General features: G+C 30.9%; 2 protein-coding genes across 2 annotated transcripts in view; one reads left to right on the forward strand and one right to left on the reverse strand.

The window, feature by feature from the left end:
• Positions 1-1,034, forward strand: part of LOC108688889 (ufm1-specific protease 1) — a 2,114-nt gene extending 1,080 nt beyond the window's left edge. The window contains exons 2-4 of the mRNA XM_018195420.1: positions 44-199; positions 316-486; positions 568-1,034. Of these exons, the coding sequence (XP_018050909.1) occupies positions 65-199; positions 316-486; positions 568-927 (666 nt within the window). The 5' untranslated portion in view covers positions 44-64 and the 3' untranslated portion in view covers positions 928-1,034. The remainder of the gene's footprint in view (positions 1-43; positions 200-315; positions 487-567) is intronic.
• Positions 1,035-1,246: 212 nt separating this feature from the next.
• The window catches only part of LOC108688897 (dynein heavy chain 10, axonemal), a 31,485-nt gene continuing 10,669 nt past the window's right edge, over positions 1,247-22,062 (reverse strand). Inside the window, exons 14-49 of the mRNA XM_018195436.1 lie at positions 21,474-21,637; positions 20,904-21,251; positions 20,019-20,407; positions 19,675-19,812; positions 19,376-19,566; positions 18,933-19,096; positions 18,411-18,664; positions 17,506-18,033; positions 16,941-17,099; positions 16,575-16,835; positions 15,934-16,188; positions 14,987-15,248; positions 14,594-14,871; positions 13,954-14,218; positions 13,262-13,476; positions 12,989-13,177; positions 12,434-12,625; positions 11,610-12,061; positions 11,077-11,272; positions 10,670-10,886; positions 10,120-10,432; positions 9,475-9,769; positions 8,517-8,974; positions 7,553-7,830; positions 7,305-7,459; positions 6,311-7,063; positions 5,804-6,142; positions 5,130-5,331; positions 4,925-5,067; positions 4,702-4,848; positions 4,084-4,393; positions 3,366-3,577; positions 2,808-2,975; positions 2,224-2,403; positions 1,996-2,142; positions 1,247-1,393 (exon numbers count right to left, since the gene is read on the reverse strand). Of these exons, the coding sequence (XP_018050925.1) occupies positions 1,247-1,393; positions 1,996-2,142; positions 2,224-2,403; positions 2,808-2,975; positions 3,366-3,577; positions 4,084-4,393; positions 4,702-4,848; positions 4,925-5,067; positions 5,130-5,331; positions 5,804-6,142; positions 6,311-7,063; positions 7,305-7,459; positions 7,553-7,830; positions 8,517-8,974; positions 9,475-9,769; positions 10,120-10,432; positions 10,670-10,886; positions 11,077-11,272; positions 11,610-12,061; positions 12,434-12,625; positions 12,989-13,177; positions 13,262-13,476; positions 13,954-14,218; positions 14,594-14,871; positions 14,987-15,248; positions 15,934-16,188; positions 16,575-16,835; positions 16,941-17,099; positions 17,506-18,033; positions 18,411-18,664; positions 18,933-19,096; positions 19,376-19,566; positions 19,675-19,812; positions 20,019-20,407; positions 20,904-21,251; positions 21,474-21,637 (9,364 nt within the window). The remainder of the gene's footprint in view (positions 1,394-1,995; positions 2,143-2,223; positions 2,404-2,807; positions 2,976-3,365; positions 3,578-4,083; positions 4,394-4,701; positions 4,849-4,924; positions 5,068-5,129; positions 5,332-5,803; positions 6,143-6,310; positions 7,064-7,304; positions 7,460-7,552; positions 7,831-8,516; positions 8,975-9,474; positions 9,770-10,119; positions 10,433-10,669; positions 10,887-11,076; positions 11,273-11,609; positions 12,062-12,433; positions 12,626-12,988; positions 13,178-13,261; positions 13,477-13,953; positions 14,219-14,593; positions 14,872-14,986; positions 15,249-15,933; positions 16,189-16,574; positions 16,836-16,940; positions 17,100-17,505; positions 18,034-18,410; positions 18,665-18,932; positions 19,097-19,375; positions 19,567-19,674; positions 19,813-20,018; positions 20,408-20,903; positions 21,252-21,473; positions 21,638-22,062) is intronic.

Raw genomic sequence — 22,062 nt, forward strand, 5'->3', positions numbered from 1 at the left:
TATAAAATTATATTAATATATATATAAACATTGTGTTTATTAGGTTTTTTAATACGTGGAAAAAATGAACGTCAATTATTCCAGCAATTTATTAAAAAACGTTCACGAAAATTTAGTCTTGCCAGATAGCGGTGAAACATTCTTAGTTCAAGGAGATTACGAATACTGGCACTATGGTTGCGATGGTTTTAATGATAGGGTGATTATGATTAATTGGGATATAATCATAATTAATATTCTCTTACGTAATTTTATTAAATTTAATATTATTTATTTTATTAAATCATCAAAATAAATACATTTACATTTATTCAGGGTTGGGGATGTGGATACAGAACATTGCAAACCATTTGTTCATGGATCATAAATAATGAGAATTTGAAAAAAATTGTTCCAAGCATTAATAAAATACAAGAGATCCTTGTCGAAGTGGAGGATAAAGACGGAACATTTATTGGGTCGAGAGAATGGATAGGAAGTTTCGAAGTAAGCTTAATTTCCTTAACATGTATCGAAGTTTTAAATGTAAGAGGATTTGACAGACTTGACATTTCAAACATTTTATAGATATCGATTGTTTTAAATCAACTTTATGAAGCTCTTAGCAAAATAATTTACGTGTCAAGCGGAAAGGGATTAATTGACCAAGTGGATAAGATTAAAAGACATTTCAAACAATTTGGCAGTCCGATCATGATGGGCGGAGACAGGGATTGCTCTAGCAAATGTATAGTAGGATTACACGTTGGAAACAGAGATGTGTATTTGTTAATTGTAGATCCACACTTTGTTGGAAAAGCAAAAAGTGCGGAACATTTAAAGAACGATCAGTGGGTGAAGTGGCAAAGCTTGGATGATTTCGTCGACAGCTCGTTTTATAATATGTGTTTACCGCAGCTTAAGTATCGCGAACTGGATGATAAATGATGTTAATTATTTACACGAAATAATTATGTATTTTTGCTAAAAATTGTAATTTTGTATTATGCTGATCTTCGATATTCGATCGATAAATATTAAAAAATTGTATATGATATTCTGTCTTATCTTTTCTCATTTATTATTATGTGATAAAAATTTATAGAATTATACATAATCCTTAAAATTACGACAGTTTAAAATAGCTTAATGGCCGTTCATTGTTATGCTATAATGAATATTATTAATTAATAGTAGACGTATTACTTATACATAAAATATACTGGAGAATACAATTCTTGTCTTTTTTCCATGATCTCGAAGATCTTTAATCTGTATTTAATATTAGACAAACACCCTGAAGTATCCAATGAGAAATATGTTCTGGAGTCGCCAAATTTGCCTCAAAAACTAAACCAGCACCGAGAGCATTTCGTCGATTCGACGTAGTATATACGGGAGTTTTAAAAGTATTCTGTAACAAGCGTAAAAATAAGAATTATCCGTTTTACGATCTAGAAGTTCTTCACAAAAATTGCAGTTACTTGAAAATGATCAATTAAATCGTTTTATATGAATATTTCAATAAATAGGAAATTATTTGGTCTGACATGAGTTAAACTTGTTGTGTTTAATAATATTAATGTGAATTTATAAGATCTGTTCTTTTTAGTTAAATTGCTTACACAGTTCTTTTCACCTTTTCTTTCTATATTACAGAAAAAGAAAAAAATTAATCGTTTAAAAAAAAGTTCAGCTAAAAAAAAGATCTATATTTATATTTATTTAGTTCTGTAAATTGCATATCGATTTAATTTTTGATCTTGAAACGCAATCTTAAAATGAAACTAGGATAATAATATGAATTGAATCACAAGTATATATGTTGTATGTAAAGAAAAGAGATAAAGTGCAAAATAAAGATATTGCTTAATTAATTGAAAGAACTATAATTAATTAGTTAATCCATTGATTAACATCAATAATAATATAGTAAAGACGGCATGGAAACAATCGCCCCCGGATACCTACTACTTTTCTTTCTATGTCACTATGTAGATCGGCAAATTCAAATACCTGTAACTTCAATCTATGAACTTCAATAGGTATTATGGTTAATATTGGTAGTGCTTCAAACAGAACTTTCGGATGCGATCTTTGTAAACGATGCTCCTCGATGTCCCACCTAGCGCCTTCCAGATATAATCCGTACACGTAACAGCCCTGTTTAAAACACGGATAGAAGAGTGTAATGCAATATTGTTGCAATTTTAATATCGAAAAGTAAATGTCGTTAGGATTTGCCTCATCTGGTCTTTCTTCTACATCGTCAGGCTTGAAAAACTTGGATACCGTTGTGTAAATAACGGAATGATCGAGGGGCCAATTGTTCTTGCGGCAAGTCATTTGCACCAGAGCCGCCAGATAAGTTTCTGGAACATGCAATCCGGGCAACCACAGTACTACGGGTTCATTCGCGCCAGACTAACAGGAAGAGAAAGTAGATATTATTAATTGCGAAGAGATTAACGCACACCTTTTACAGAAATTTTATTTGGAAGGTGTGTAATCGTTAATTACTTATTTTGAGTATTAAAAGTACTGCATTAGTAATGGGAAAAATTTCTGGTTGAAAATGAAAGAACCAGAAAGTTGTGACCATCAATTAGAAACCTAGTTATTTTAATTAGAATTATAATAGATTCAACCAGGAAATTCTGATTTGTCCATTTTAATTCTAATTCAGAATTCTAATTAACTAGACTCTTTTTTCAGTATATAATTTAATTTTTAATATTAAAAATGAATAATTAATCACTATCTTTCAGTAATAAATTGACCAAATTAAATTTCTGTAAGGGATGTTATAACATTTCGCCTAATCATACCCAGTTTGTGTATTGGTTTATCCTTTTCTGAAAATGGTCCATCCAGCCGGCGAGGTTTTTTCGCGTGTCTGGCGCCAATTTAGCCCATTCTTTAGGTAGCATACCGTTATAGAGTGCTATGGAAATATTCTCTAGCACAGCGTCCATTCCAATCTCGCCAGCGATGGCCTGTAATTTTATTTTGGATATCAGACGCGTTCTTAATTGACAATATCCTAAAACAAATTCTCATTGCACATATTTAAAAAAATTTTTTACATTTCAAATTTATATTATATTACAAAAAGTTTGAAACTCATCTCTTCCTTATTATATTAATATGAATCTAAGACAAAATAAATTCCTCCTTTATTATTAACTGCTTCTGTTAATATAAATATAGAATAAAATAATTGCATAAAGTTATTATGAAAAAGTAGAATTTTAATAAGGGTAGTACATAAAGATTAATAAAAACAATAAAAATGCATCTTGTGTAGAATCTATACGTAATTAATTAGTTATTAAATAATTAAATTATATCTATTTAATAGATTGAAATCTCGAAGATTTAGTAACCTTTCTCAATTGATTTAATGTTCTCGTAATCGTTTCTATTAACTTGTTAAATCTTTCCAGTTCTTGAAATAGAACGATCGCGGTCGGTGTCACGCCAACGCCGAAATTTCTCTTGACCTTACTAATATCATATGGCACGGGTATCTTGGTCAAGATTTCCTTCGCTACGTTATCGATGAACTCATCTTTGCTGACACCGATGACGCTCACGGCTAAAGAATTTAACGTCATTTTAATTGTGATATATCATTATAATTTATCGCTTGGATAAAAAGAGTAAGTCTTTAAAATTTATCGGAAAATACAATAAATTTGAAAGACTTACTCTTTTTATCCAAGCGAGCTACAAACAGTTTTTAAATAAAATATAAAATTAAAAATTACTTAATTGAAAAATCATTAAAATATAGCTTTCACGAGAATAAAAACGTAGATTAAGCGTAGATTCGCTTACATTTAAAAAATGTTTAGCGAAATCTTTTTTATGGTGTATAAAAGTATTAACTATATACTATTATTAAATCATTGAAATGTCTCATATAAAACGGTGTTTTAAACGATAATAAAAAATAAACGTTATGAATGTCTTATAAAACATTTTTATAACGTTCATTAAACATGTTTTTAAGATAACCGTTGCGCTTGGATACGTCATAATTTTGCCATATGATTATTACAAAAACAGTGTTTGATAAGGCAAGAAAAATATGTAACGTACTCGCATCAGTTTGCGGTTGAAGTTCTATGAGATGCTTCCACATTCCTTTAACTGCCTGCGTAAAGTATCCAATCTCGGCGTTTGAATGCAGCCCAAATATTTCGGGACCATTCACCAGCGGAAGTTCTTCAATAAATTGTAAGTAATCGTCGCGATTTCCTTCTGGCGGTATCACATAGTCGACAATAGCGTCCTTGTAAAAGTGAAACGGTTGATGCTCGTCAAAGAGAAAATCGCCAAAATACTCGTCCATGTAAGTGTAAGAAACGCGACGATCGTAATTGTCCATCACTCTTCCACCGTACATTACCTGATTATTTTTAAGCATATAATAATTTGCATTAAAAATTTATACGAAAAAGAAACTCAGGATGAATGGAGATAAAAAATGGAGATATATTATATTCTAGACCAAAAGTTTGGAAACACTTTTTAAAAATTAACCTGGAATGTATATGTATATCTAATTCTTTTGTCATCATCCTAAGTATTTTTAGTATAAATTTTTAAAAGTGTTTCCAAACTTTTTTGGTTCTATTCTAGAATACATATATAAATTAACTAAGAGTTTATATTATATTTTTAATATTCTATGTAGATCGCAGAATTCAAACATACTTCGCCAATTAAATATTTGAGACTATTCCACGGTACTTCAGACTCCTTCGTCAAATAAGTGTCTAAGATGGTAATGCACACATTAAAATCTGACTCGTTGAAGTCGTATTTTAAGTTCCATCCAATTTTACCATACTTTCTTCTCTCCTGCAATGTTGAAAGCACTTTAATAAAAAAATTACTCTGAAGATTAAATATGCAATCATATTAAATATTCGCTTGCCTGGATAACTGCATGATAAAATGCTAGAACGTAAATTAAATGCTTATAAAGAGGATGAGAACAACTTTCCAAGACCTGCGGTCGCATGTTAAAATACGTGTTTTGCAAGTTTAGCTTTAATCCACTCGGCGGTTCCGTCACCACTGCAAATAAATTTCGTTCAAAAATATGATATATAACTTTTGGAATATAATAAGTATTCTACCTTTTAAAGATTGTTGAAGTATTCCGATTGGAAAATTAGGGGTAGGTTCCGTAGTAAGCCACAAGCGAAAATCAGGATGAGGCTTCTCTATGTTCTCCACGATCTTTTCTAAATTCTTCGTGAAAGACAGCAATAAATGACAATTCCGGAACATTAGCCATTGACCTCTTGTTTTTGCTGTTTGCAATAATTCCATTGCGATCTATTAAACAAATAATTTTTAAAAGGCAATTAAATACAACAATTTTAAAATATAGAAAATTAATGTTAATCATTCACTTAATCAATGTTATTTTATATTATAAGACAAACCTGTTCAGTTTGAGGAGTTCCAGGAGTTAAAAGGCAAAGCCATGGACGTAAAAAAATTCAATATGAGTAGGATTTTAGGAATAAAGTGTTGATAAGCGTCAGATCGTATCAACACTTTCCAATTCTCGAAATCTTATCCACATTGAATTGTTTTGCGTTTGGCTTTGCGTTTTGGCTTCGGAGCTCAAATTAGACAGGCCTGCTATAAAAAATATTAAATATAGTTAGTACGAAAAGTTCAAATAACACAATCACATTACGTTAAATTAATATTCAAATATGTTTAAAATTTCTACGTAAAAATTTTAACAAGGACCAACATTTTAACATAAGTACAAAATGTTTGTTATCATATATCTTACTTTTTCTTGGTTCTGACCGAGCGAAAGATATCTAAATTTTCCTCCGCCGTAACCGTATCGATCAGCCAACTTCATAAGTTCTGAAGTGGGATCCGAACCCGGGCTTAAGATGAAAACTACTGGCATGGTCGGTGTACTTTCCTCGAAAATCATGTCGAAGCTCACGTGAGGCGGCGTAATGTATTGCTTGCCCATGATTTTGATAATGTAATTGGTAATACCACGATATATGCGGTCGATTCGAAAACAGCGTATCAACATTAACTTTTCGAACGATGTCACTCGCGTACTATAATCACACGGAAGTTCTTCAGATTCTGGTGTATCCGAGTCGTACCACTGAAACGGATAATTTATTATCTAAATAATCATTTTTCTCAGTAGAATGATATTTTTCTGTGTATAGAATACTTTTAAATAAAATTCAAAAGTATTATTTCCATTACAGTTTTGCACTAAAATTTACGACATTAAATTATTTGTATAGTTACTGCATTTTTAGTTTACCTTCTTCCATTCATCTTCAGAATCTCGTATTTCTTCCGGAAGTTGTCCGAACTTCTCTGGGAAATCGCTCGCCAGCTTGATAACATCTTCCCAACCCGATAACGACAGCCATTTAGTAGGATTCGATTTGGGTACTTTTTCTAGGATCATACTGCCCTTGATGAAGAATTCTAATTGCTTCTGGTTCACGTTGCCTAAATTCTGTTCTATCTTCATGCAAGTTTGCAGAGAAAAGAGCAACTTGTGCCGCGCGAAGATACCAGTGCAGCCGTAATCGTAGACATTCTTCGTTAACATTGGAATAATGTTTTTCAGTCGTTTAATAACCACTGGATCCGGTAACGATCTCTTCAGCGAGTGGATGAACACCTCAATGTAACTGATCAGCGAGTATTGATACATGGCATTTACGGTGGCCATATCGGCCAGCACGGAGAATAGAATTGCACCCCGTTCCGCTACTGGACGATAGTTTTCGCGAAGTTTGTTGATATCGGCAGAAGTGATTTCCGCAAGCACCAGCTTCTGCATTACTTCATTGGCGCTGGACTTGATGTTTTCCAAGGTCTCGATCAGCTCGATGTTATCCACCATGCTACCTTTATCCACGGCAATCTCGCGAAGAAGACTGTTTTCCAATTGCTGCAGCAGATTCTTATTCTTGCTAGTTTCTAAAATCAGTGTTTCACGTTGTTCCTCAATGTCCGGTCTTTCAGTTTTCACTACTACTGACAGAAGTTGGTTCTCCAAACCCTGAAGAAAAGTGAGAGAATTTATTGTTACAAAACTTAAAGTTGATATATTTATAGTTTTTTAAATTAAAGAAAAATTACTGTTTTCTTAAATAAAATATAATTATAATATGATTATAATTATATCGAAAACAAATATTGAGAAACAGAAAACTTGTAAATCAATGTTCTAATAACATATATTAATTATGATTTAGCTCATTAATTATGATTGTATCATAATTGTAATGAAGTTAACTCACTACTGTAGTGACCATGTAATTGATGACAATCGCCTTGGCATATAAAGTAGGATCCAGCATCGGATTAGTTATTTTTGTTGTCAAATATATTCTGAATTGCGGATCGTAATCTATCTCTTTATCGGCGAGAATGACGAAAGTTCGTCCTGCAACAGCTACAGAAATCAAATAAAAAAAAAAATTTTTAGTTTTTGCGGACTGCAATTATATATATCGATTCATGAATTTATTTAAATTGTATAACTTACTCTGGATATTTTTCGATAAGACGTTAGCCAAAATAGGATCAACCTCGTCGGCATCTTGAACGAGCACAGGCAGACCATATTTGATTGCTAATTCAACTTGCTTCAAGAAATCTGCATCCGTAAAGGAGAGGATCTTTAGATTCTTCTTTTCTCTTTTCTTAATCCAATTTAATGCTTGTTGTTGGGGATCAATACAAAGCGGAAATCTAGATGCTTTCAGAGTTAGTATACCGTTTTGTACCGATAGCTCGTCTGGTGGAAGACCTTCCGAGTTCCAACTGCAAGTTACATTAAATATTAGAAGCATAGTGTTTATATCGCTAAGCTACACGAATATATTTGTTAGAAAAAAATAAAATAGCAATTACTCATACATTACAAAAGCTAGTTTAGCTTTACAAGCAATATTACTACCATCATGCTGGAATGTTTCAATGTTGCTACAATATTGCTGGAATGATCTGTGCTACATGAATAACAATAATTGTTAATCTAATTAGTATTTGTAAGTCCAGCCTTTTTTCAGTTATGCGCTAAACTTTGCGAAAAATTATTTATATTAAATGTTTTTCAAGACTTTGCATAATTTTAATTAGATAATTTTATTTCTTAAATTTTGAATCTTCAAAATATGTATTAAAAAAATTATTGAATTACGTTGCAAAAATACTCTCTAAATCCTTTGAAGAGATTTACTCCAAAGAATGCATCAAGTTTTGTCAGATACATTGAACTCTCAAATATCAGTTAAGGAAATTTTGAAGCGAATACTTTTTTTATTAGCGGAATTAAGTAGTTAAAATTGTTTTTGTGATATTTTTCTTTTACTTGTGATTTTTAGAAATTTAATGGCATTTGCAAAATTTTTATTTTAATCGATAGATAAAGAGAAAAATTATAACATTTAATTATGTAGTGATATATATCTATGTGATGTATGAATATAAGCAGAAGTCTCGTTTACTTGGTAATTTCGATGTCGTCGCTCAGTTGTGTTTCGAACTTGAAGGGCGTTGATAAAGGTAATTCCTTGTCTAGAATGCTCCTTTCCCAGTCGCTGTACATTTCATTCCTGAACTCATAGGAAAAAGGACCGCTGTAAGCCAGAAAGGCTGCTCCGAGCAAGCAATTTCCTGTGATCTTTTCCAAGTCGTCTTGAAGAACCTCCAGATCCTTTCGCCATCGTTCATTCTCGGAGGACAATCCGGAGATGAGTTTGTCAGCAGCCGAAAGACGTCGTTGTAACAAATCTGTTTCATCCTGAAGACTCTGTCGCTTAGTCATCGCGGCGTCATATTTCTCGTTTAATTCTTTGATCGTTTCCTCCAATCGTTTTAATTCCCGTTCTTCCTTTTCTAACGCGCGCCTGGCTTTTTCGGATTCCGCTTCGAGTGCTTGAACTCTATCTATCGTTGGTTTCACCTGAAACGACAGAAGTAAAATGTAAAATGTCAAAAGTAAAATGTTAGCATAGAAATTTATATAATTAACATTTGACTGTACAGTTTTTTATAATTGGTCCCCTAAAGACATTATGACGAGTAACATATTCTAATTAAAGTATTATTGAAAGAAATATCTTTATTGATTTAATATTAAATATTATTTGTTGGAATATTAGTGCAGGGTTTACAATATCGATTCTCACTAGTTCAAATTTTTCCTTTTTTATCGTATTAGAATTTAGGAAATTTTATTTTAAATTATTGATAGTATTAATTTAATACAGTATTTGTTATATTGAGGACCTTGGACCGTGATGAATCTTTAAATAATGAAGAATAGAAAAGATCAAAAGAAGAAAAAAGATTAAAAGAAAAAAAATGAATAAATAAGAAATGAACAAATAAAGAAATAAATGAAAATTACATTTTAGGCAGATGAATTATCAATTAAAGCTTACAAAATAATGTAATAAATACCTCTCTATAAACGGCGCAATAATCCAGAACAGCAAGCACGAATTTGTATAAGCCATATCCTGCTTTGCTGATGACTTGCATCTGATCTAGCTTATCCGTCTTCTTCAAATGCGCCCTTACCGCTTGCAGTTGCCGCAAAGTGATCAAGTCGCAGTTCATCTCTTGCAAGTGCTTCAAGAAATAAGGATCACTCATCATGCCTTTTGCCCCTTTCCATGACACGTCTTTGACGCCACGAAGCATTGCAACGCATTCGGAAACAATCTGCACTGGTTCGGGCGGAGTGGGAAAGGATCTGAATAGTCATTACTGATTTTTAGCAAGTTTGAAGATTAATATCTTTTGATTAATATTCTACTAGACGATTTTCTTCTTCTTTCACTTTTTTAAAATTCAATGGATAATTGATAAATATTGGAAATATTTAAAAATCTTACAAAGGACCGAATTCACTTTTGGTAAACTTAAAAATCTACCCATTATTAAGACTTATGTTTATAAATATCTTTTGTTTGTCACATTACAAGCTATATTATATGTAAAAACAAACGTATTTTATCGGTCCTTTAAACAGATGAATTTTATATAAAACCTATATATATATATATATATAGAAAGAAAAATAGTAATTAATCTAGAATGAACCTTATCTCGGTAATATCTGCTTTATCGAGGTCACTCAATGCAAGTTTGGCCGCATCGAGGGCCGGTTGAGCCTCCGCTAAGGCTTGCCTAGCTTCCGTTTCTTCTTTGGTAATTATTTTCTTCTTTTCCTCAATTTCTTTCCTCTTGTCTTCTCTCAGAATCTTTTTTTCCAACTCGATGTCTGTGCTCTTACCAATAATCTCGAGCAACTGTTCGCAGTTCGTCGTTTGATCATTTACTTTGATTCTTTGCTCTGCCAAGACTTCATTTAATTCCGTTAAAGTCACCGAAGCGTCTATGATTTTTTGTAATCCTATAAAAAAAATTTGTTATTTGAAAACGAAAAACTCTGTCGAAAGATAATTTCTCTTAAATTATACGACAACATAAGACTTTTATAGAAAGATAATTTCTTTTAAAAATGAAATAAGAGATATAAAAGATGATATTAAAGAAATATTATTAAATTTATTGACTTCATATCTTATTAAAAAATATAATAAAAAAATAAAATAATTTCGGACTTTTGCATAAAAGGTTTTGTAACTACCTCCGGAAAGACGAGTGCAGCGCGAATTTATGAAATTCTTCTTCTCCATCAATAGATTCAAATAAGTGTTGATAAAATCCATAAAATGCCATGGCGTGATATAATTTCGTCGCCTCAGCTTTGTCGCAAAGTCCATTGTATATTGTAATACGGATGTATGTACGTATACAACGTGACTCACGATTACTTCCTTGTACTCTTGCGGTACGATCGGATTCTGAAAAAAAAAGGATTTCTCATTTCATGTTGGAACATTTCGAGTAGAACAAAATGTCATTATTATATTGAAATGGTGTCAAAGTGTCTCTAAAATACTTAAAAATAACTTTTCAATCAGTCACGATTTATTATGACTTTATTGAGATCTTATTCTGTTTGGGTTTTTTCGCCGTTTTATTTTTGCTTACGTCTCTGAGTAAAACATTCGCTACCGCTACCAAGGCCTGCTGCGGCCACGGGAACATCCAGTCTATAGTGGTATTATTGATTAAACCGGGATAACTGCGACAGCGTGTCCGTAAAGCATCGCTCGATGGACTCATCGCCAACGCTATTCGTAAATTCGTGGTGCATGTCTTAGCGAAATACGACCAGACGCTCTTCCTAAAATAAAAAAAATTTTATTTTAACACTAAAACATTAACTCTGTCCAAAGCATTTCTTTACTTAATTCGATTTGTTCTCTGATAAGAGGTCTAATTGAACTATTATAGATTATTTGTATTTAATATAGATATGTATTTAGTATAGATTGTAAATATTTTGATATTAAACAAAATGTACGAAAAACTTAAGTTACATTAATTAAAAGTGACTTATTTTCTTATAAGTAGAATTTACTATCAATATAATAATATATTGTATCACTTAATATTATACATTCTTCTAGGATTAAACATGTATTTCAAGAATTTTAAAATAAAGTGGACAAACAGCTTACTTTGAGGCATCAAAGCCTGCTTTAACCGCTGCATCTTTGCAGGAAGAGACAATTATATCTTTCTCTTCATCGTTGAAGACAGCCGGCATGAAACCTGTCAACATGCTGTTCACCAACTCGAGGAAGCTTTCGTCCTTAATGTGGGCAGACGTGAACATAAATACAATCCTTTTATTTTCCAGGCCGACCATATTATACAAATTCTTTATATCTTCGCGGAAGAACGCTTGATTGTATCCGCGACGCAGAACGATTTGAAAGAGTTGATAATCGGCAGCGAAGGATGCTAACTTGATCACGGATTTCTTGCCGCTGCCATCCGTACCGATGATCAATACATGACCACAGTGCATTCGAAGAGCACGATGCACTCTAGTCAGATGCTCGAGCGCGTCATTGAAGAGAACCATGTGCAGCTTAGTTCTGTTCCTTTCGTTGTATTCTTCGAAAATCTGTAGATAGCATAAAGACATTTTTTATATATATTAAACGTTAATTTAATTCTCTGGAGTTGACATTAAAATCTGTCACACAATTATTGTTGGCTCTGTGACATTTATGTTGACTAAAGACACTAATTAATTTCCAGGAACCAAAATGACATAACTCATAAACAAAAAAATGTGTATGAACATTAATAAGTTTATTTTAATAACAATTTAAATTTGCAGTTGTAAATAAAAGATATAATTAAGTGGAATTAGTAGGACCCACTCAGTTCCAGGTTAAACAATGATGTTGCTTGAATAATATTTATAGATAGGAATGTTAATATAACATAGAAAAATAATTAAAAATTATATATTTAAAGAAAAAAACTTGACCTCTAGAAACAAGCTGTAAACTGCTTCATAATCCAATAGATCCTCATAAAATCTAAGCTCATCTTTATTTAAGGCATTTCTGAAATCGCCGTATAGTATCGGGTCTCTTAAACTGTATTGAATCACTTCAGGTTCTAGCTCCCAACAATTTCGTATTTTTTCATTCAATTGCTCGATTACTAAATTTTTATCCTGAAATAACAAAATTATTTTAAAAACGAATCTTTAATTCTTCTTTAATTATTAATATATATTAGATTTCTTAGAATGCCCATACCTTATAAAGTCGTGCTACATATTTAAATGTTATTTATTTATATTATTGTATTTAGAGTAAATTGTTTAACAATTAAAAACTTTTTTCATTTATCTTTATTTTTAAAAAATGTATAAAATATTATCAATTTAAATTCATTTAATTGTAGATCACAAAATCAATGAAAATTGAAATGTAATGTTGAGATGTCAGAAATACTCTATACGAATAATTACGTTGAAAAAAGTCGATTATAACGTAAAATTAATGTACAAGAAAAAAAGAAGAAGCTTTATTACTTGTACACTAATGAGGCGATCGCATATAACTCTGGTGACCTCGTTTCTCCAGAGCCTAACAAACTGTTTGGTTACAAAAAAGATATTAGGATGTGTCTGAAGTAATCCAGCCATGATTCTTGAGAGATCTCGCATGTTGAAAATATAATGAAACTTGGACGGAGTCGGCAGTAGTTCGTTCCTAATTATCTGAATAGTTAGGACACATTATGTTGTTAATATACGTATCTCACTTAGAGATATAATACTATACGTAACGTGACACAAAATTACCTCGTAAAGTTCCAACGTCAATTGTACAAGTTTGTCTGCGATAGATAGAATTGCCTCCGAAAATGTCTGCAGATGTCCGGATAAAATACTCGTGTAAATATAATTCAGAGTCTCGTTCGTTGGAAAAGTTACGTTGTAAACTGAGAACATTGAGATAAATCGCGGATCGACTTCGTTCCTACCACCACCGGGTTCTCCCATAGCTGCTAAATAATCTACAAACAGTAAAAAACATTTCGTACTGCGACCAATTAATTAATATAAAAATAATGTGTTTAAAAATATAAATTCTAGAATAAATGAATAAAATATGTTAATTTTACATATTATAAACAATTAACATAATTTTACTAAGAAATATGCTTACACAAGCTTGTCAATGTTACACCTTCTATATTAATTTTTTATATAATGTTTATATTACTTCCTAATATTCATTTCATGTTAAATTAACACAAAGATTTATGTAATTTGTATAAAATGAGTTAAATTTAACACAAATTTTTAATTGTTACAGAAAATACATTCGTGACATAAGTTTTCAATTAATTAAACATACATATTATAAATATATATTAAATCCTTGATGTCGATAAATTATGAAAAATTGATAAAATTGTTGCTAGGAAAATTAGCTTCGTGTTTTTAAAAAAGCATTTTTGGTATATTTGTTACTTCCTGAACATACTTACAAATATCTTTCATATATTTCCAATTCAAATCACGTCCGCGATCATAAAAGCCACCCTTTTCAAACAATAGTTTAAGAAACGCAATGGGCTGTTGAGTTCCATAAATATCTACGATTGGCATATTCATGTTATCAATGAAAACTATTAATTTCTTTCCAGGCGGGGCTCCGAATACTTCTCTTGATCTTTTCTCCACTACTGATTCAATATTTCTTTGCACGTCCATTGAAGTAGTTCTTGACGAAAAGTTTATTAAGAGCTGTTCCTATTAGTCATAAATTATTGATAAATATAAAATTTTTGTATCTTATTACATGTTTTTTTTATATATGTACATATTACATTATATATTTGATTGGAATTATGTGAATAAAATATACTATACAGAATATTCCAGAAGGATAAGTCAATATTCTGGAAAATGATGGCATTGATTATTTTAAGCAAAAATGTTTATATAAATGTGTGTTCTATTCCGAATGGTTTCTGAGATTTCCAAGCAAAAATTCATATAAACTTTATATGAACATGTTTTACTTAAAACAGACCATCATAATATTGACGTTTTGAGACACCTTGTATAGAAAACAATTACTAATTAAATTGATTTGATTTCTTCAATATTGTTTTATTTACTTACGTATTTTTCAGGATTCAAATTCCTTAAAAACTCATGAATGATTGCCGTTTTCGACGTACCAGTTTCTCCGACCAACAATACCGGTCTCTGTAGATTGTTCATGAGATTTACGAACCATGTAGTACGCAGAGTATCAATTGTTTGCACTAAAATATCCGAAAAATTCTTCTGTCTATCATGAACATACATTGGTACCAACCACTTCCATGCCTTCCAAACCTTTTCCTTGATATCCAGTACGTAGTCATAGATGGTTGGAAAAGATACGGGTATAAATTCTGAGCAAACATGCACATTTTTTAGTTAACAAGCAAAAAAAGTTACATTAATCAGATCTTATTAAATTTATTTAATTTTCGTATTGATTAATTTATTTGTTTCTATTGAGCTTACTAGCGGACGCTGGTTTAGCAGGTGTGTCTTCCACTAACATAAATCCACATATTTTCTTTATGTACTCATCGAATTTGGAGCGCGCCTCGTCTACAATAGATGCACCGAATGACCAATAGCACGCTTGAATGTACATTGCCTCCCAGAGCTTCTCTTTCGTTACCAACAAATTGTCCTCTTCATCGATTTCTGATTTTTGTTTTTCCAATTCATATTTTAATGTTGACAATAAACCATCAAATACGAAGCAAAATTGAGTTACCTTCGGAAACCATGCAAAAAATGTTATTAATAAAATACGAAGCACAGTAAAAAAACATTTTGTATTTATATTAGAGATTCTCTGTTTTCCTAGTTAAAAATATATGAGTAAATAAACAAATAATATAAAAATCATATTTTTTTTAAATATAAATTCTAAAATAAATAAATACAAAATGTGTTAATTTAACATTATAAATTTTACATATTATAAATTTTAATTTTAAAGAAATATGATTATAAATTGTATCAATATTTAATTAAATAAAACAAATCCTATTTGACCTAAAGTGGATCTTAGTGCTTAAATAATTCTGTAAATTTAGTGCTTAAATAATTCTATGTAAATTTATATACATATCCAATTGTGCAAACCGCTCCGAAACCTTTTTTCAATCTTGAACGTAATAATGAACAGAATTAGAATAATAATATCATATATTAAATTGACAAATAATTTAATAATATTGATGCTAATAATAAGCATTTTTAATAAACATCTTTTACTTAAGCATTGAGATCCAAGCAGTGAGATATCGATATAGGATTCCTCTTACTTTATTAGACTTATTCTTTAGTCTAATTTCATATTATAATTGTGTCAGTAGTTAATTTTTACATTCGATGCGTTTTTTAATTACCACTACAATCATAATTGTCCACAAATCAATAATCAATCTAGTTACCATATTGAGTCCAGTTTGCGGTATAATCGTCCGAAGAGGTTCGACTGTTTGAAAGCCTAACATTCCTTCGGTAATAAGCTTAAGTGAGCCATGCACATATTTCTCGCACATTCCTCGAAGAAAATCTTGATCGGCATTGCTTTTGGTTTGTATCCACTTGTCCATGTACGGCTGGTAGCCTAGACTTTTTGGGTCTACATAGACCATACCTGCTCTTGAAACCGTTGCAGGTGAGGCGTACTGCAAGTCGCCTACCTTTAGCACAGGGATCAATTTATTTTTTAAAGTATCTTTAAATCTTTAGAACTATTAAAAATGTCATTTTTCTATAATTTAATTCATTATAACGTTATTATCCTTAATTCTTTTTTCATTATAATTTGTTTCAAAACTGTTATTAATTCATTATTAAATCGTAGTTATATCATATTTATGGTATAACTACGATTTAATAATAGTTTTGAAACAAATTACAATGTACTTTGTATAATTTTTATACAAAGAGTGAAATTACAAATAATGCCTCCTATTGTCTTTATGCTCATATTTGTTTGAATACCGTCTTATTCAAACATCAAATTAATTTTTCTAAATTGTCTCTCACATATTCAATAGTCGATATTATATCCACATTAAGTTACCTCAAAGAGCAGACTACAATAATTCTGCAATTTGATCCTTTCTTGATTGGCCAGAGTCAATAGCTTGTTATCATCCATTACCGAGTTCATGTTTTCGATCCATAACGCATCAACATCCCCGTCGAGAAGTATGTATCTTCGTTCATCTTTGCTGGAATCCAGCGGTCGATTAATTTCTCGAAAGATATTACTCAGAAGACCATCCGCCCAATCCCGTGTTGTAGGTTCTAGCTTTCCGTACAGCTCGATGACGGTGCAAGCCTTTAAAAATCATGATGACATAAAGAATTTTGCAATAAAATTTAACAATGCTACTTATAATTAATTATAATTAATTATATAGTTATAATTAATTATTATTCACACCTTAGGATTCAAAATGTGCAATTTTGTGGGTTTACCAAGGTACGTCTGTGCTCTGCAGAGCGTTTCGACAACCACTGTCTTACCACCGCCGGTGGGACCAATAATCATCGTAGAATGCCTAATCATCATCATTTCATATAACTGAATGACTTTATCAACCTAGACCGAGTTATATATGTTTTTTATTATTTTTGTCTAATTTGAAGTCTACGATTATAATAGCTAAATATATATGTATACAAGGAAGGAATGATGTTGTTAAAGTATCAAAAAATTTAGTTAGATCTAAAAAAATAATGTTGTTGACCTATCCAAATTATTATATAAGACGCTAGTCTAATAATGCAAACAATTTGAACATTCTAGTTTGATTATTTTACATAATTATTTTTTGATCTAACAAAATTATTTTCTATATCTAACTATAAATTTATATATCTTATAAATCTATATATCTTATAAATATGTTTCTAACTAAATCTTTATCTTAACAAAATAAATTTAGTATTAAATACTTTAGCAAAACCTTCTTCCATGCGTTAGAAATCTAGAGAACACTATTTACTTGCTCAGGTAAAACAATATAGTCATGTTCTTTTAATACCGCCTCAACTGCTTCATTAAAGTCTAGATAGTGCATTCTGGGACAATCCAAGTCAGGAAAGAGATCCCTTATCAGACCCAGGAACAGCGGCACGTCATCATATATAAATTTAGGTAAGTTCATGTCTCTGAGGACTCTCATTAGCACGACGTTTTCGGGTAAATCATTGGAAGTTCTCTTCAACTCGCCGGCCATATTAAGCACAGATTTAAGGGCCCTCAAGCCAAAATCATAGTGTGTTTGTTTGCTTAGCTGTTCGCTCGCCAGCTTATAGAGAACGGTCATCTTCTTTGCGAGCAACTTTGCCATCAAAAAACCGGCGCTAAAAAGCTTAATCTGACAGATTAACTCGTTATCCGGCACTATGCAGACTACTGGTCTAAAGAGGGCTTTAATAGACTCTGGTAATTCCGTGCGACCGGCGTATCCTGGGTTCATGGTGATGAAGACTCCTACCTTCGAGTCCAATACGATATCTTGATCCTCGAACTTTTGGAGAATATTTTGGTTATTATAGAATATAATATACATGTAATAAATAGAAACAGGAATTTATATTTAATAACAATTTGTTTATATTTATCATATATAAAATAATGGAGAAATTAATGTAATCATATTTGATAAATACATATTTATTTAAAAAATTGAGAATAATATTTAAATTAAAATAAAATAGAACTACACTTTACTACAGAAAAATAGAATATCAGACACGAACATATATTAATATTATAAAATATTTTTCTTTATAATATTAAAATTATTCTATTAATTTATAAAAAAATTTTAATATATAATTGTGACTATAAATAACTCGTATTATTCCGGACACTTCGTGCTTTTCAGTTTAATGAAATATATACCGCGAATCTTTGAGCTTTAACTTGCAGTGCCGAGCGTATAGTTTGAAGCTGGGTCGAAATAACAGAGAGAACAGAACTGTCGATACGATTAAATTCGTCGAAACAACCCCATGCTCCACACTGAGCGAGACCACTCAGAGTCTTTCCAATCGTGATATAGTCCATTCCTTCGCCGCAATTAGTTACGATACATAAGAGCCCTAGAGCTTTCGCTAAATCTTTGACTGTCTCAGTCTTTCCGGTTCCAGCAGGACCTTAGTGTTAAAAATTAAGAAAACGCAGTTTTATAAACTTGTTGCTTAAACCATTAAAAAATTAAAATGGGTAAATTAAAAGTATTTGCGCTGATGTTTTCAAATTTCATGTAACATTTCACTTTTTCCAATATATCTTTGTATTTATAATTACAGTATAATTTGTTTTATCATGGTTAGACATTAAGATTTAAGATCGATGAGAAGATGTTATCTTGAGACATTTGCAACTCTCATGTATACATGCATTACATACCCGCCGGTGCACCGCCTAAGTGCATCGAGAGAGCTTGCGTAATAGTGAGATATATTCTATCTGTCAGTGGTGTAATGACCAATCTGCCATTAAGACCCATGTACTCGTAACCGTATTCGAAAGTGCCTGTGCATTGATTCATCCATACATTGTCCAGATCATGAACCCAGTAAAATCTATATACGCGAAAATACTCCGCCGTAGATTACAATAATCATAAAAGTAATAGTACTTTTATAAAAATTTTTATATAAAAGTACTTTTATATAAATATTTATTAATTTTAAATATTGTTATGACTACATCAAAAATATATTGTTTAATATAAAAAAATTAAAATTGTATTATTAAAAGATTATTGTTTAAATTGTATTGTTGAAAGTTCGTATTGTTAAAAGACTTATACTGTTAAAATTTGATAAAAGCTACATATTTTTACATAATAAAAAAATTACCTTAATTGGCTTTCCCATTCGAATTCTGTAGGATCCACAATACTGTTTCTAACAAAACTCTCGACAATGTCGCGAATGTGCACGTTAATGGTCAAAACCATATCAATCTTCTTTCTGTCATTATTTGTAAGCGAATCGGTACCCATCAATGTCACCACTTCGTCCACTTGAGTATTGAGTTGTTGTAAATACTATATATATAAAAAAAATACATACATAAAAAAAAGAAATACTTTTTTATTTTCAATAATAAAAAACACAACATGACACAAATTGTATTCACAATTTGCGAGCATTACTTCTTTCATAGCGCGTTTATTTCCCTGGGATATCTTATCGAAAACATTCTCGACTTCTGCGGTCCACCATATCTGATTGGCTACGAGAACCATCATTCCTTGAAATTCGAGTATCCACTGAGTTATTGGTCTTCGCACCTATGTTTACGTACAAAATAGTGAAAGTTATTATATACAATTTCTAAATAAAAAAAATATTTTAATTTGTCAATTAATTATTACTTTAAAATGGTACATTAAAAGTTAACAGAGAAAGTATGAGATGTTTTAGAAAAATGTTTTTTTGAAGAGCAAATGAACGGAAGTAACGTGCGATAATAATTATCGCATAATTCAATATAAACCTTGCCGTAATTGTAGACCGCTTTCTTTGTTAGATATCGATTCGATCTTTTCATTTCTTCAAGAGCCAGTCCCATCCAGATTTCGACCTGATCTTCCACGGATACAGGATTTCTGAAATCCATAACTTCTTTTTCGCAAGATACGAGAGCCGTAGCCATCTGTTTATCTGTGTCTGATACTATTATGAATTTATCGAGATTATCGAACATCTTTCCTACATGTTCCTGAATTGTAGTAGGAGTACCACTGCCGAGAATGTTTAGCAGTTCATCATCGCTAATAAAATTGAATCTTGGGAATATAATGCGTTTGTTGCACAAATATTCTTTCAAAGACTTTTGGCACTTCTCGAGGGCTGCTATCATAGTTTCAAACTCACTCTTTCGACCTAATTAACAAAGTAAATAATTATTTTTTTTTAATTTTTTCTAATTTATTTTATATTTTATGTATATTTCTTATAAGTTTCTTATATGTATATTTCTTCTATATTTTTGAAATTTTCTTGATGACAATTTTTCCTAAAATTCTTCATATATTTCTTCAAATTTTTATAATTAATCTTATAATTAAAAAAAAAATGCTTGCCTCGATCAGGTAAAATTTTTTAGTTTTTAATACGAATTGGAATAATCTTTTCAGAAATATAAAAATCTAGATCTTTTCTAGAAATTTTTATATATATTTGTGAATTTTGAAATATTCTAAAATTTCTCATTTTCCAATTTCTAGAATAAAGTCTGTATATGATATTTTTTAGAAATCTTCATATTATTTAAAATATATATGAAATATTATATGAAAATTCTTAAAAATATATTATACTAATTTTTTTCAATTAGATTAACTTTAATAATGAAACAAATTAATTCTTTTCCAAATACCATAAATCAAGCAACATTCCAAAACATTGAGCCTCTTCGCCGTGTCAGCCATAATTTTTCGGTAAGCTTGATCGATATCATCAAATCTTTTTGTTTCGTCCGGCAACTGAAAACGAATGTCGCCACCCACGAAAATACCCTCGAGATACAGCCACTTTCGCTGGAGATCCACCCACACTTCCAGAACTTCGGAGATCGTATGCATTGTGCGTTCCCATTTTTGTACAACATTGAGAAACGGCCCGACGAATTGCGAGGCTGCCATGCTGTGTACGGTCAACATGTTATCTTCGAGTACCAGATTCAATTCGTCAAGTGGTCCAAGAATAAAGCCGCGTTCTTCTATGCCTGGAAAATGTAATCAACAATCGTAGGATTATATATCTCATTATAATTAATTTAATGATAATTAAATTCTGTTCTTAATTAAATTTTTAGATACTTTAGCGAAATCGTTCTTCCTATGAACTAATTTAATCAAATTTAATCTTATATACTCTATATTAAATCTTATATACTCGCATATTTGTTTGTTCAATAATAACAATAAATGTATGTTTTTCTAAATACCTTTATAATGTTTCACTATATTAAATTCCATGGATTTCCATATTTCTGCTAATTCTTTCATGCCTCTTTCTATCGCAAGTTCTTTCACGGCATACATTACAACATCTTGTGCAATATCTTGATACTTTCCCAGTTCCATAGCGAACATATTCTCTAAAGTAAATCTGGAACGATCCAATATTCAGGCTATCATATTTATGTACTTAAAGCGAACGTTGTGTGGCTTGAAGCTTACCCCTCTATGGTAAAAGATTTTTTTTGTGCCATGTTTATATCACTTATAAAATGTCTATGTAACTAATTATACTTTTACGAAGTAAATATCAAATTACAATATATGCACTTGATTGAGTATATTGGTCATTAATAATAAATTATGTCTCTTGCGATGATCTGTAAACAGACTCGTGTAATTAAAAAAAAAATAGAACATGCAAGATACTTGTTAATTTAACTGAAAAATTATATATAAATTTGATATAATCATTATTCTAGAACATAAATTTACATCTCGCAACATTAATTTTGTTATGCACGCAAGTATTAAAAAATACAAATGTGTTTGCTTATTTATATATACACATATATA

The sequence above is a fragment of the Atta colombica genome, unplaced genomic scaffold (assembly GCF_001594045.1).
Source record: "Atta colombica isolate Treedump-2 unplaced genomic scaffold, Acol1.0 scaffold248, whole genome shotgun sequence".
Lineage (NCBI taxonomy): Eukaryota > Metazoa > Arthropoda > Insecta > Hymenoptera > Formicidae > Atta > Atta colombica.